General features: G+C 36.6%; 1 protein-coding gene across 1 annotated transcript in view; it reads right to left on the bottom strand.

The window, feature by feature from the left end:
- Nucleotides 1-15,757, bottom strand: part of LOC116640517 (nuclear ubiquitous casein and cyclin-dependent kinase substrate 1-like) — a 66,586-nt gene extending 50,829 nt beyond the window's left edge. Inside the window, 3 exon segments of the mRNA XM_032417561.1 lie at nucleotides 13,114-13,412; nucleotides 13,414-13,984; nucleotides 15,669-15,757. Of these exon segments, the coding sequence (XP_032273452.1) occupies nucleotides 13,114-13,412; nucleotides 13,414-13,984; nucleotides 15,669-15,757 (959 nt within the window).
- Between the last annotated feature and the right edge of the window lie 976 nt (nucleotides 15,758-16,733).

Raw genomic sequence — 16,733 nt, 5'->3', positions numbered from 1 at the left:
GTGTCTTCCTCAATTTCTTTCATGAGTATTTTATAGTTTTCTGAGTACAGATTCTTTGCCTCTTTGGTTAGATTTATCCCTAGGTATCTTATGGTTTTGGGTGCAATTGTAAATGAAATCGACTCCTTAATTTCTCTTTCTTCTGTCTTGTTGTTGGTGTATAGAAATGCAACTGATTGCTGTTCATTGATTTTATATCCTGCCACATCACTGAATTCCTGTATGAGTTCTAGCAGTTTTGGGGTGGAGTCTTGGGTTTTCCACATAAAGTATCATATCATCTGCAAAGAGTGAGAGTTTGACTTCTTCTTTGCTGATTTGGATGCCTTTTATTTCTTTTTGTTGTCTGATTGCTGTGGCTAGGACTTCTAATACTATGGGTTGAATAGCAGTGGTGAGAGTGGACATCCCTGCCATGTTCCTGATGGTAGGGGGAAAGCTCTCAGTTTTTCCCCATTGAGAATGATATTCACTGTGGGTTTTTCATAGATGGCTTTTATGATATTGAGGTATGTACCCTCTATCCCTATACTCTGAAGAGTTTTGATCAAGAAAGGATGCTGTACTTTGTCAAATGCTTTTTCTGCATCTATTGAGAGGATCATATGGTTCTTGTCCTTTCTTTTATTTATGTAGTGTATCACATTGATTCATTTCCAGATGGTGAACCAACCTTGCAGCCCAGGAATAAATCCCACTTGGTCATGGTGAATAATCCTTTTAATGTACTGTTGAATCCTATTGGCTAGTATTTTGGTGAGAATTTTTGCATCCATGTTCATCAAGGATATTGGTCTGTAATTCTCCTTTTTGATAGGCTCTTTGTCTGGTTTTGGGGTCAAGGTAATGGTGGCCTCATAAAACGAGTTTGGAAGTTTTCCTTCCATTTCTATTTCTTGGAACAGTTTTAGAAGAATAGGTATTAATTCTTCTTTAAATGTTTGGTAGAATTCCCCTGGGAAGCCATCTGGCCCTGGGCTCTTGTTTGTTGGGAGATTTTTGATGACTGCTTCAATTTCCTTAGTGGCTATAGGTCTGTTCAGGTTTTCTATTTCTTCCTGGTTCAGTTTTGGTAGTTTATACTTCTCTAGGAATGCGTCCATTTCTTACAGATTGTCTAATTTGCTAGCATATAGTTGCTCATAATATGTTCTTATAATTGTATTTCTTTGGTGTGGGTTGTGATCTCTCCTCTTTCATTCATGATTTTATTTATTTGGGTCATTTCTCTTTTCTTTTTGATAAGTCTGGCCAGGGGTTTATCAATCTTATTAATTCTTTCAAAGAATCAGCTCCTAGTTTCGTTGATCTGTTCTACTATTCTTTTGGTTTCTATTTCATTGATTTCTGTTCTGATCTTTATTATTTCTCTCCTCCTGCTGGCTTTAGGCTTTATTTGCTGTTCTTTCTCCAGCTCCTTTAGGTGTAGGGTTAGGTTGTGTATTTGAGACCTTTCTTGTTTCTTGAGAAAGCCTGGTATTGCTATATACTTTCCTCTTAGGACTGCCTTTGCTGCCTCCCAAAGATTTTGAAGAGTTGTGTTTTCATTTTCATTTGTTTCCATGAATTTTTTTAATTCTTCTTTAATTTCCTGGTTGACCCATTCATTCTTTAGTAGGATGCTCTTCAGCCTCCATGTATTTGAGTTCTTTCCAACTTTCCTCTTGTTCTAGTTTCAAAGCATTGTGGTCCAAAAATATGCAGGGAATGATCCCAGTCTTTTGGTACTGGTTGAGACCTGGTATGTGACCCAGGATATGATCTATTCTGGAGAATGTTCCATGTGCACTTGAGAAGAATGTGTATTCTGCTGCTTTAGGATATATCTGTGACGTCCATCTTGCCCAGTGTGTCATTTAAAGCCTTTATTTCCTTGTTCATCTTTTGCTTAGATGATTTGTCCATTTCAGTGAGGGGGGGGGGTGTTAAAGTCCCCTACTATTATTGTATTATTGTCAATGTGTTTCTTTGATTTTGTTATTAATTGGCTTCTATAATTGACTAGGGGCATAGATATTTAAAAATACTAGATCTTCTTGTTGGATAGACCCTTTAAGTATGATATAGTGTCCTTCCTCATCTCTTATTATAGTCTTTGGTTTAAATCTAATTTGTCTGTTATAAAGATTGCCACCACAGCTTTCTTTTGATGTCCATTAGCATGGTAAATGGTTTTCCACCCCCTCACTTTCAATCTGGAGGTGTCTTTGGGTCTAAAATGAGTCTCTTGCAGACAGCATATTGATGGGTCTTGTTTTTTAATCTAATCTGATACCCTGTGTCTTTTGATTGGGCCATTTAGCCCATTTACATTCAGAGTAACTATTGAAGGATATGAATTTAGTGCCACTGTATTGCCTGTAAGGTGACTGTTAGTGTATATTGTCTGTGTTCCTTTCTGGTCTATGTTGCTTTTAGGCTCTCTCTTTGCTTAGAGGACTCCTTTCAATATTTCTTGTAGGGCTGGTTTGGTATTCACAAATTCTTTTAGTTTTTGTTTGTCATGGAAGCTTTTTGTTTCTCCTTCTATTTTCAATGACAGCCTTGCTGAATAACGCATTCTTGGCTGCATATTTTTCTCATTTTGCACCATGAATATATCATGCCAGTCCTTTCTGTCCTGCCAGATCTCTGTGGATAGGTCTGCTGCCAATCTAATGTTTCTACCATTGTAGGTTACAGACCTCTTGTCCTGAGCTGCTTTGGGATTTTCTCTTTGTCTCTGAGACTCATAAGTTTTACTATTAGATGATGGGGTACTGACCTATTTTTATTGATTTTGAGGAGGGTTCTCTGTGCCTTCTGGATTTTGATGCCTGTTTCCTTCCCCATATTCGGGAAGTTCTCTGCTATAATTTGCTCCAATATACCTTCTGCCCCTCTCTCTCTTTCTTCTTCTTCTGGGATCCCAATTATTCTAATATTGTTTTGTCTTATGGTATCACTTATGTCTCGAATTCTGCCCTCATGATCCAGTAGTTGTTTATCTCTCTTTTTCTCAGCTTTTTTATTCTCTATGATTTTGTCTAACCATAATTTTAGAATTTTAACTAATTATCTCTTTTGTCCCATTTATCCTAGCAGTTAGAGCCTCCATTTTTTATTGCACCTCATTAATAGCCTTTTTGATTTCGACTTGGTTAGATTTTAGTTCTTTTGTTTCTCCAGAAAGGGATTCTCTAGTATCTTCTATGCTTTTTCAAGCCCAGCTAGTAATTTTATAATCGTCATTCTGAACTCTAGTTCCAACATCTTACTAATGTCCATATTGATTAGGTCTCTGGCAGTCGGTACTGCCTCTTGTTCTTTTTTTTTTGAGGTAAGTTTTTCTGTTTTGTCATTCTGTCCAGAGAAGAATAGATGAATGAGAGAACAAAATGCTAAAAGGGTAACAACGACCCCAGAAAAATATACACTAAACAAATCAGAAGAGACCCGAAATCTTCCAGAAAGTGGTCGCTTTTCTGTTCATAGAATTGCTGCTATTCTTTTCTTTGATCTCCTGTGGAGTTTGTAGGTGTTCAGAATGTTTTGATAAATATTTAGCTGAATTCCTGGGACCAGAAGAAATTTAGGTCTCCTACTCTTCTGCCATCTTGCTCTTCCTTTACACATTTTTTTTTTTAATTATCTTTTCAGCCTCTTCCTCTATCTTCTTTCTTTCTGAAACTACAATTACATATATATTAGAATGATTTTGGTTTAGAGATTACTGGGACTATGCTATTCTGTTAATCTCCTCCAATGATTTTCTTTTTAATTTCAGATATTTTGTTTTTTATTTCTATGATTTCTATTTGCATCTTAATTAAAGTTTTCATCATTCCACCAGGTACATATATTTTCCTGTAAATGCTGTCAAATGTATCCTGATATTTTAGAGCCATTGCTAATTTCAACATCTATGTTGTCTGTGGTACTATTTCTGTTGATAGATTTTTCTCTTAACTATCAATCAAATTTTCTGTCTCTTCACCTATTTAGTACTTTTTCAAATGTTATCCTGTGCATCAGGGATGCTATTTGGTAGGGACTCTGGATTATGCTGGGGGGTTTTGTCTGTGTAATTTATTGTTTGTTTACTAATCAGATAAATAACCAGCAGAGAACCTCAACTTTCTGGAATCCTCATCTCAGTCTTTGTTAGGATGTGTCATTTTTTAAATTTTGCCCTTAAACCTAGGGCAAATCCCTTAGTCTTTAGAAATAATATTGACTTCTAAGTCATGAAAATCCAAGTTATTTACCAAGCCCTTCTACTTGACAAAGCTTGAACTTCACATTCTGTCTTCTTTCATTTGTAGCTGCTGAAATCTCAGATCAGGTATTTCCATTTTCCAGCAATTTTTACCTTGGGATAATTGGAGTCTTTTCTGGTGCATGAAGAGTTCATGTATGATCCAAGGATTTAGGGAGAATTTATGTGCTGATTTTAGGACCCTCCTCTTTTTGTGGTTACTTTCAATTCTCTTCTTTTTTGACTCATCAGTACCTACTAGTCTTATTCATCACATCTCAAACCTGTTCTCCCAACTCCCTGTTTCCCTACTCAGGGTATAATCTCTTTCTGCTGCTGTGTTATCTTGTCTTGTCATAGTTGGGCTGCTTTCTGAACTCTATTTTTTTTTTCAGTCTCTAATTGAATCTTCATTCTTTTGTGGGGTTTGCAGATGACTCTACTGGTTTCAGATATTTATTTCCCCATTTTTATATAAATTAAAATAAGTAGTATTTGCTGTCTTCTATTATACTATAAGCAAGAGTAATGGGAGGTTTTGTATTCTCTCTTTATTGATTAGTATGTGTTATTGGAGGATGTATGGAGAGATTAAAATGCATGCAGTTGTTTTTTACATTATATAAACATAGAATTATATTTAGAAAATACCTGAATGTCCAGAAGAAAATAGAAAAACAGAAACCATTATCTTCTCAAGATAAATGTCCAGGGGATAGGGAAAGGATTTCTGACTGAAGGCAGCATTAGCAAAAATTAATAGCTATATCCTGTCTAGACATTGCATCCAGTCAATTTAATAAACTAATTACAGATGGATAACATGTACATTGTTGAGGTAGGCACTTTAGGAAATAAGTGTAATAACTATATTTTTCTGCCCATACTTTTCCAACAAAGAGCACTTTCACACCACTGGGTCCAACTCTGGCAAGGTCTCAGAATCTAGATAACACAAGAAGGCACAGAACTTCAAGAGTTCTATTTTTCAGGACCTTTTTCTCCTCTTTCACTTTTTTTGAGAAAATCCAACGTGGCTTGTCTCTCTGCCCACACCCAGAAGAGGTGTTTGCTCCAGATATGGAAGCTCCCAAGGTGGCTCTCTTCTCACCTTCTGAGAGCATGAAAACAGACAAGATACGGGGAAGGGCTTTACGACACAAAGAGTTGCCTTTATGAAGTGCCCACTTGTGGAACAAATGAGGGCATGAATTTATGTTCAAAAATTGTCCAAAAATGAACAAAGAGATTCAGAAGCTATGTGGTTGAGCTCCTAATAATAGCACCACCAGAGCAGACTGTGACAGCCTGGAAACCCCAACTAACCTGAAACTACAACATTTCCAATTAGGGAATCAGTACCCTAGTAAACCATGGTATCTGAGAGGGTTAAATATATTGCCCAAGGGCCTACTTTTCTTTCTGTGGGCTAATGCATGTGCTAGAAAATAATTATGAATACATAAAAGTTAACATAAGAAAGAAGCATAAAACACAGCTCCTACTTAAAGAAAACTACAAATTAGTTTGGGAGATAAAACATTCATACAAAGGCAAGTGCTAATATGAGTTAATAATACAAAAGTTTAAGAAGCAGTATGAATAAGGGTCAAATAAAAGTAGAACTGACAGAAGTAATACATTCAGAGAAGATTTTATGAACTGACTCAAGTGGACATTTTCTATCATTGTGGCTGTAGTCAGGTATCTATTCAGCAGTTCTAGGGCTATTCAGAAATATATATTAAGTAAATTTTTTAATGGCCTGTCCAAGTATTTCAGTCTAAAAGGCCTCATAACCAATTAGTCATGGCCAAAAATCTCTATGGTGAGATCATTCTTATAATCAAGGTAGAAACCCAGTAAGCTATACCAATTTCATCATCTCTTAACAGAATCTCTTAGCAAAGAGAACAGCCACTTTGTTTCTTGCCAAAGATGTTCTTGCCCCTTTCACCAAATATTTTTCAACATCTTGGTGAAAACAGTATCATCTGGGTCTTCTACAGAGAAAAAATGAGGGGGTAAAGATTAGGTTGTGGTCACAACTCATAAATGTATTTCAGCATTCCTATCTTTGGAATGTATTTATCTTTTGGGGGGAAATAATTTTATAGTTACTTACCCAATTCCAGGCAGGTAATTAGAATTCCCTTCTCCTTCATAGACAGAAATTCTATTTTACTTCTGCTGACAGTAATCTGCAATGGAAAAAAAAGAACAAAGACTGTATTTTTAGCCTCATTATAACTTAAGGTGACGAATGAAATATAAGCAATAGTCATTGGGTAGGCTTCTTAAGAAAACTCTTTAAGGATAACTGACTTGTCCAGTCAGTAGTTTTCTCTGTGATTATTGAATGCTAGAGTTTAGGGGTCAGTCAAGAATTTGGGGAGAATATATATGCTGCTCTTGGGACTCCTTCCTATTTGTGGCTACCTTCAATTCTCCTTTTGACGTTTCAGTAACCAATACTCTTATTCATCAGTTTTCATATCTGCTTTCCCTATCATAGTTTCCCTACTCATAGTGTAGTCCTCTCTTTCTACTGCTGAATTATTTTGTTTTGTCATGGTAAGACTGTTTTCTGAACTCCTATTTTTTTTTAAGAGTCTCCAACTGAATCTCCAGTCTTTTATAGGGTCACCCTGTTGCTTTTATTCTCTTTTTTTCTTTTAGCCTAGGAGATCCAGCATTTATCTTAGACTAAGAATCCAAGATGGTTACTCACATAGTTGGTACCTTGATGGGAGGACTGGCAGTCTGAGCTCAAGTGGGACCTCTTCTTATTTAGTCTCAGGGGTCCAAAGGGAATGTACTAAGACATCCAGGCAGAAGCTGCACGACTAATGATATAGCCTCAGAATTGCCGAAAGTAACTTGTGTTGTATTCCATTGGTTAATATGTTCATAAAGCCAGTGCCAGTTTAAGGCAAGGAGGGATGACTTCATACCTTACTTAGAGGAGTAGCAAAGAACTTTTAGCCATCTTTATTACAGGTGTTTTGTTTTGTTTTTTCCTTTTTTCCGGAAATCCTTAAATGGGTAAAAATGATCTGCATACTATAGATGGATATGAAAATTAATTTAGAAAAAGGCAAAATAGGTCAAATTTAGCCACGCGTAAAAGGAGTGTCATTACAAAAAGAAACACAAAGCAAGAATTTAAACTCCAAACAGACATTATTGTGAAGGCTTTATGGACTAGGAGGGGAGGTACAAACTGTTAAATAACTAACAGACCTTAGAATTCATGTTCTTTAAGGACCCCAATATTGAGCTAGTCATATCCAAACTAAGAATAATGACGTACATCAGACTTTTCTCAAATCTCTGAACAGGAACTCTTGAGTTTATTATAGTATGGTCATCAGGCACCATGGGGCCTCCATACACACGGCATGGAGCCAACTGGTGCTGAGACACCCAAGTTGTATTGACCAAACACAGGACCTTACTGTTGTACCAAAGTTCAACAGACATTCCAGCACAGAACCCACTTTGAAATTTTTGTTTTTTCCTGCTAAGGGAACTCTGATTAAATAGATCTCTCATCACTTGATAGTATCTCAGGTTTTTTGTTATTATTGTTGTTTTTGCGGCGGGGGGTTGTTTGTCTTGGAGACGGGCATAATAAAAATTGGAAAGAGAAAACTAGAATAGTAAACACTCCTTTTATTTATTAGTTTTTCGCTGCCTTTCTTCATTCCTGCTAAATGCGGTGTACACATAAGGAAAATAAAATACTGGTCCACTATCTGAGAAACTTACTTTCCTGAGTGGTTCTGAAAATGACCCATATGCCATCTCTTCAGCCCCATTATGACACACTGCAAACTTTTATGAGACTGTAGTTAGCAGAAGAATCTGAGGCCATAGAATATTAATTCATGAATAAGCACAACAGGATGCCCAGGAATCAAAATAATTGATTTTTGCTCTACTAACTTTACTCCCGTGACAGTATTGTTTGATCAAATATATGAAACATGATTCATTTAATCACCTTAATATAAGGGATTTGAGCTTACATTTCTTCATTAGATTTAAAAAATTATTCTCTGTAACAATAGATTTTATTCTGCCTAAGGAATCAACCACTAATTAGTCTTTTTTCTCATGATATATAAATACCTTAATTTAAAAAAAAATCAATGTTCAAAATATTTTAAAAACTAATTACATTGAGCTTCTTTTATAATGTTTTTATTAAAAATATTTTCATTTGAATTCCATTATTCCTTCAAGGCATTGCCTTTAATTGATCTAATTGTAATAGTTTCTCACATGATGCATGTCACTGGTTTATATTAACATTCTGTCATCAACTAAATAAATAGCTTCTCCTTGGTATAGTTAGTTTCTCTATAGTTAAAATCACATTCATAAATGTACTTTTTCAGGGTTTAGAATTAGAGTTTTTTAAAAACTCAAATATAAGAAAAGCAAATAGAAATATATGGCAAATTTATCAACAGTTCAGAATTTTACCAAAAAATCAATTATAAGAGAATTTATCATTTCCTAGACTTGGTTATGTGTCCTTCAATTGACCTAGTTGAAAATTCTGGATGATGTCGATTTACCACTAGTTTTCATTACTTTCATTATTCAAAGGACAAATGTTTCTAGATTGTCATTGGGAAGAAGTCCTTGGTCCCTTAAGACCCTCACAAACTCTGCCAATGGAGATGATAAAATACCAGAACAATGACATACAGAAGAAAGATTTAAAAATGATATTTTAGACTCTAAAACATCACTTAAAACTTCTCTAAAAAAGTAGAGTAAGAGCTCTAATAGAATTTTCCCTCCATTAATAAACCAGTATGTATCCCTTCTCTTTCTGTCTAGATAGAATAAGCATAATCCTTATTTATGTATAAAAAATATCTTACTAAAGTGTAAGGAATCTGTCCAAGAAGACGGTTTATAGGTGTACCACTTAGTTATAGTCTTCAGTTTGGTCTCACTTGGACAAATATGGCTGGTTATTTTCAACTTCTTTGCTTACATGCTAGCTAGACAATTCATTCCATTACTCAACACAGGATATAGGGGGCTTATTACTGAGAAGACTGTCTATAAACCTTGTGATATGACAGCAAACAATACAGAATCCATGTCCTTAGAGTTTGCATGTACCATTTCTTAAAGAGAAGAAAATATTCTCCAAAAGCACCTGATACTCTAAACTTGACTTTTCATGTTCAGATTCCACTGATCTTGAATCCAGGTCATCTCCCATTAACAACTGTTTGTTATTTTTTCTTTAAAGGTTAGTTAAGTCTCTCAACTTCAATTACTTCATTTTTCTCATATTTGACCAGACTATACCTTTCATCATACACACTCCACCTCCCTATTTTTTTGTTCATACTTTCTGCTTCCAAGCTAAATTTAAGGTCAAACTGTAGCTTCAAGCTAGATACTAATGTCATCTAGGTATCAGCTTAAGTGTTTTTTTTTTTCCTTTACCTTTCTAGTCTAAATTAGATGGCCCTCCTATATTTTTAATGTCATAGCACTCAAAACAGTTTTTACATCATCTCTTTGCAATGCTTATATTGCAAACAAAACTATAAGCTCCCTGAAACAAACATATGTTTTTGTATCTGACAAAAGGAATATAATGACAACACACACCTAATATGAAAGATGGGGTTTCTTCTATACACCACCTGAAATCATGAATCTTGTAATTGGCCGATTAAATAAGTGAAGGGCTGATAGCTCAAAACTGGAAGTGCAGGAGGGCACGGTTTGTGAGTGGTTCATCTATGGATTATATGCATATGGACTTGAATGAATAACAACCTCACACTCTTCCTTCCCCCTGTAAAAATAAGGAAGTAAATAAATAAATGGCAAAAATTCTCATTTCCTGAAAAGCAACTTCTAAATTATGAGTTCTGTATGCCAGGGCTAAAAAAAGGCATAAGGACAAAAGTAATGTAATAGCTCTAATGTATCTAATAACTAAACTGGCTAGTCATAGCATGCCTCCTCCCCACATATATGCTGTTAATGTCATTGATTCATCATACTCAGCAAGGTATTTTCAGGAAAAAAATATTAATTACAGCTTATAATGACAGACACAGAGTGGCTGCCACTCTGCTAGGTGTTGCTAGGTTGACTTGTGTCTAGGATTCCCCGATTCAGCCACAAGGACTTTAGATGATAGAGGACAGTTTCTGTGCAAAAATTACAGTCTTTTCAAAAGTACTAAAGACAGGAAAAAAATGACACTGGCCCAGAGACAATTTTTCAAAATTTTTAAGTTCATTTCTCCCAGGGGATTGTACTAATTTTTCCCATCAGATAATGATGGCTGTATCCTCTAAAATCAAGCAGAAATTACTCCTGTCAGTATTATAATAAATCAGTTAATATTGAGTACTTTTATGAGGTAAGAACTAAAAAACAAGTTCTCCTTGAAAATATTGGATGAAATATTAATTTACATCATTGAAAAAAATAATTTATAGAAATCTGTATCTATCAAGTTTTCTTACTTGTAATTGAATATTCCATAATCAAGACTGGCTACATAATTTATGGAGTCAAGTGCAAGAGGAAAATGTTGGGCCCCTTGCTCAAAATTATTAAAACTTTCAGGGCAGTGACAGTTGACCATTAAAGCAAGCATAGGGCACTGTGTGACTGTGCAGATTGCATGCCTTGGCTATAATTTAGAGTTTTTGTATCAATTTTACCTTACTACATACATATAATTACAAATAAAAATTCTTCATCTTCCAGAAGAATAGGCACAGCTATTAACATTTGCACATGAAAAAACTGTAGCACAGAAAAGCATGATCTAGCTAAAGCTTCCCAGACAGTCAGCAGGAGTACTCAGTCAATAACTTGTGTGTCCTAACTCCAGTCTTACTCTCTGTTTACTTATCAGATTTCATCTCCAAATCGAACTCCAATTTCAACAAATGGCAAAGACATTTATGACCAATATACACTGCTTCCCCTCAAAACATCACCTCTGGAGTCAATTCTAGGAATTTAATTGTATGAGACAAACAACAACTGTTACTTTTGTGAATTACTTTTTTTGCCCCATTCAGAGTCCAAAACATTGCAGGATTGGGGAAATGAGAAAACTCATAAAGCAGCAACTCTTTTCTATCAAGTGCAGCTGAGAAATGCAATTAATAAAAATGGAGAGACTCAACAGCCTAGCAGCACCCAAAGTAATAACTCCTTTTATGAATATGAGACATAGGTCCCAGGGTAGCTTGAGGCCGGTTTCTGCTCTATTGATCACATTGTCAGACAACACATTTCATATCACTGAACATGTCCTATTTCAGGAGACGTGGGAAAGGGACACTGGAGGAAACATAAATGTCAGAGGAAATAGGAATGCCTGTGAACCTCAGCACGTGTTTCTTAGAGCAATAAAAGTGATCTGGCTTGGGAAGCCAGTCCCAGGAGTGATCAGAAATTAGAAAAGCATCCATAGCTGGTAAAATACTTGAACATATGCTAAGTGTAGACAACATAGCATGAAAGTCCAAAGCTATTGCAAGTATTCATTTCCTGGGAACTACCAGGAAGCTATCAATTTCTTATTCTTGCTTTCAAGCATTTGGCAAATTCTTATATAGCAGGTCATATACCTAGCCACACTGATTCCTGTGATATAAGTCATTCTTTTCATTGTATGCAGGTATAAATTCAGTGCAATTGTCAAGTTATTCTGTGCCGTATCTCCACAAATTTTTTCTCCCATTAGTCGTATCAGCAAGTTAAAAGTCAAGAGATTTCATCAGATATTTATTAAAAAGGGAAGGATCCTTGGCATGACAACCAAATTCTTTTCAGTAATTGTCTTTTTAAACTGGTGAACCAGAAAGTTCCCTGATTCCTACACTCTCTTTTTAAGGCCCCTAACCTAGCTCTCACTCTGCTTTCTCAATCCCCAGGTGGACCCTCCATCCTTTTAACTGAAAAGCAGGAAGGGCATTTGTTGGGACACAAACATTTCTAACCATGAAAGGCCATTCCAGGTGGAAACATTTCTTTGTCATTCAGAGATCCTATTAGTTTGACTAAGTCCTTTTTAGTGAATCAGGAAATGTATTAAACACCTACTAGCTGCTTGATGTACATTATTTCTAGATGTTTATAAACACTACACATGAAAATGCCATTCACACTTCACAAGCTAAGTGGAATGGAGATAGATTTTGAACATAAAGATGTGAAGCAAGAGATGTAGTTTGCAGCTGTGGAGATCAAGGAAGACAACCTAAATTGGCGGTACTCAATTTCCTGAAATGGGTGAAATTGCAGATGGGACTCTCCTTAATGCATGGGGATTTAGAGAGTAAAAGAGATTTTCAAAATTTTCTTTTTTCCTTTTGAATTAAATTAGGCAAACCATGTGTCCCCTTTGTAAAACATACTCTTTGATTACATCTATTACAGAACAAGTATTACTCTATTGTGCAAATTTCTTTTCATCTCTCTCTCTCTCTCTCTTTTTTGAGTTTCACATTGATACTTTATTTGCTTAAAACCTAAACATTGTCAGTTAAGTAGAAATCTACTCTGGTGTATAAATCTTGCCACTTAAATTCTAGGGTTCTTTTTCTCTTTTTCTTTTTTTTTTTATAGCCTTGGTAAAATTTTATCCAAGAAAAAATAGATACATATGTATTTAAAAACATGAACCATGAGAGAATAAAATAGGAAATCAAGAGTGATTTAAGTTTCGGTGGCCCTTGCCTTTTTTTTTTTTTTTTTTTTTTTTTTTTATGTTCTTGAAAGACTGTAGCAGGATAAAAGGATCACTGGCTCCTGGTCTCTTTGAGATAACAACTGAAAATTAAGAAAAAAAAAAAAAAACATACCTTGGGTGCAGGGCAGGGAATGGTGTTACCTGACCTTGTTTTAGGGTATGGTTTTCATCCTCAGATTTCTCACGTGCAGGGCTTGCAGAAGGCTTCTTTCCTGGAGGGCTGTCTGGTTCCTCCCCTTCTTTGGGAGAAGGAGTCTTTTCCTTTGATGCCTTTGAAGCCTTGGGGCGACCCACCTTCCCTTTGCCTTTCACGGGGTTTGGCCTCACTGTAGCCTTTAGCCTGGGTTTGGGCATTTTCTTTTCTTTTCTCTCAGGGTTGGACTTCTTAACCATCTTTTTGTTTTTCTTCTTTTGCACAGCCATAGTCACTATCATCATCATCCTCCATTAGGAAATCCTCATCGCTGCCAAAGGGTGCCTCATCCTCTTCTTGTTGTTCACTGCCCACATCTTCCATGAGCATCTCTCTCTGAGTGGAAACTGCTTCAGAAGCTGCTTGCTGTTGCCAGCACCCATTTTTATGATCTTTTTCATCTTCACTGTCCTCTGCTGAGTGACAATCATCTTTCTTGGTCTTCACATCGCTTTCTTTGGAGTCCTCACTATCTTCCTGTGAATTCTTTCCAGATCGCCTCTTATTTTTAGCTTCTCAGGGAGATGACCAAATTTTCTTAGCTGGAGGGGCTGAATCTCTTCCATAATCTTCATCAGCATCATCAGATTCCTGACACTGTGAATAATCAATGACCTTTCTGTTTCTGACAGGCCGAGACCTGTGCACTGTCAAAACAGGAATGCATCGAGAAGACAAAAACCAGGATCCCCCCCTACCCTGTGCGCTGGGCGCCCCCTTCAACTTCCACTGATGGGCAAAACCCAAACTACTGGCTTCTGAAACTCTACTGCTTCTTGGTTCAGGGTCCCTTAATCAGACAAGCCCCCCACTCCCCTGTCTCTTTAGCATGCCCTATCTATCTCTTTCTATTAGGTTGTATACCTGTTGAAGCAAAAACATACGCTAATTGTTTTTCTATCCCCAGAACTTACCATATTGTATAGCAAATCAAATCCATAACAACAATTTTAATAATGTATTGCATTTTTGCATCACATTAGGCATGGTGTTAAATGCCTGGTGTTCATAATGCTAGTTCATCTTCATAATAACCCAATGATTTCAATATTTGTTCGTATTTCCATTTTAACAATGGGAAAATGAGGCTTATAATCACACACACTAAATGTAGGGTTTGGATTCATAGACTAATCAAGAACCACAAGCCCCTTCCTAGTTAAAAGCCCTAGTTTAGCTTCCCTTCAGTTTCAGCAAGCAGCCATCTGAGTACTGAGATGTAAATAAAGAAAAGACTCAGGCTCCTGTGAGGGTCTCTAGAAACAATCTTTAGGGTGCGGTACACACCAGCAGGTCAAGTCATGTATGCTAAGCTGGAGCGACAACCTCTCTTAAATGCAGGAGCATGGCCACTCTGATAACTGACAGCAGGGAGTTCTTCATCCTACTGAAAAAGCAGCTCACCCAGACCAAAAGTTCTTAATATCCAGGTTTTATATAACATGTTTTCTCCTGTGTCCAAGAACAGAAGATGTATGGGTGTGTATTTGCATCTTTGTGTCTTGTTTCCTTTAGATTCTTCCTACATATAGAACCATAGCTGGTCTTCTTTTATGTCATCCTGAAGTCTTTTGGTTTTAAACAGTTCTCTTTGAATTTCCACTTTAATAGAAGGGGACCAATTAACCAGTGGATGTATGGCTTGTTTTGTTGTACTTTCTTATGGAGTAGCTAGTGTGTTATTTTCTCTTTTTTTCATACTTCAACCTGAAGAGGAGGAAAATTCTGCCTTTGCCACTCCTTTCTGTCTCTGCCCATTGCTAACTACCTCCCCAAAAGGAGGAGAAGCTGAAGTGATTGGTCAGAGCTAAGTAGTAAACATAACATAAAAGGCCCCCAACCGTTAGCAGTCTCCTGCTTCCAGTTCTTTCACCCAAAGGCAGCGTTCTCTCTTCTGTGTCTGGAAGTCATGAGGTAGCCACACATTGGACATGGTCCACCAGCCTCTTTCCATTTTCAGTTCCATCTCAGATTGGGAGAGGAGGGGGTATGTGTGAAACATACTTTTCATTCTTGTCCATATGACTTATAGGCTAAAGAGATTCAGATTTGACTCCATAGACCCCAAAAATGCAAAGGTGTAAGACAGTATACTTTGGCTTTCAGGCTAATGTTTCCTGAAGAAAAAAAAAATGAAATCTAGAAAAGCCCTACCTTTGTTTGTATAATATGTTTGTCTGACAATAAATAATGTTGGCCTTTTATTTTTCATTTAGCTATTGTTTTTTTGTTTTGTTTTTGTTTTTTTGAATATTATCAACCCGAGAAAGGTGGAATGGTGAATGATAGGATTTCAGCACCAAAACCCCACCTTGCATGCTTAACAACTATATTTCTTTCCTCTACTTTACAATCCACCAGAGACAGTTAGGGCAGAGAGGTATCCAGGAAAAGGGGAGAGAATTTGAGGAGACAGAAGGAAATCCTCAACTCAACCTTTGGACCATGATGTTTCCTGGGGCTCAGCCACCTACATTTCTTCCTTCCCTGGCTGGGTATGGCAGATATTGGTAGTTGTCCACCAATATTCATAATCTCCTTCCAGAGTCTTAGCTGAGCACATGGCCAATTAACAAAAGATTCCATTTTCCAGGAGCCCTTGTGGCCAGATGACTGAGTTCTAAGCAGCAGTGGGTATGTGTGTCACTTGTGGATCTTACTTATAAATGGGCAAGTCTGCTCTCCCCTTGGCCCTCTCCTCTTTGCCAGTGACTGGCACATACATATCTGATGGCAGATGCAGATGCCAACCATCCCGAGATGAAGGTATATCTTGAGGATGGCAGAGCTTCCCTAGTGGTTATAGACTTCTTATTTTTAACTATTATGTGAAAGAAAAGTAAGCTTCTGTAATTCTTAAGCCCTTGTGCCTTGGGTCTTTGGGTTGCATTATTTTAGACCATATCCTAACTAATACATGGTAAGGGGCTCCTCAGAAACCTGGCTTACTCTCTTTTCCTGTATTTTCTTTCCCACAAGTCTCTGATTACACAGATCCTTAGTTCATACCATAGTTTTCAAGATGTCTCTGGTCATGAGACATTTGAGAGCTAAAGTATAGGTTTTTTGTGTTTTTTTTTTCTTGATACAAAGAGATATGTATTCCTTCCTTTTTGCTGGGTTCTTCTAAGCTGATGACGCCTTGTTTTCATTTTAAAATCAAAGATAGTCTTATTATTTTTAGTCTTCCTGTTTTTAATCCTTACCAAAAATAAATGAAAACTTTTGGGTATTTATGAGTTCACTCTTACAAATACAAGTACAGAATGATGGATGGTGCCTGACACTCCTCCATTAACAATTTCAACATGTTTTTGTTTTTCCTTTGTAATGCCTGCCTTTACCAGCCTCTCCATAGTGAATGCACGTGCTCTTCTGGAACATTTTTCACTAAAAAGCCTAGCAAACATCACTCCAAAGAGCTGCTCCAAGGAAAAAAATCTGTAATATAAATTTTCATATATTGCAGAATCTGTGGAATGTAAGATGGTGTAATTCAGAGAATTAAGGATTTCAGATTATATAGACCTGGGTTCAAA

This window comes from Phoca vitulina, unplaced genomic scaffold (assembly GCF_004348235.1).
Source record: "Phoca vitulina isolate PV1807 unplaced genomic scaffold, GSC_HSeal_1.0 scaffold20, whole genome shotgun sequence".
Lineage (NCBI taxonomy): Eukaryota > Metazoa > Chordata > Mammalia > Carnivora > Phocidae > Phoca > Phoca vitulina.
This window is presented reverse-complemented; position numbering and strand designations above follow the sequence as displayed.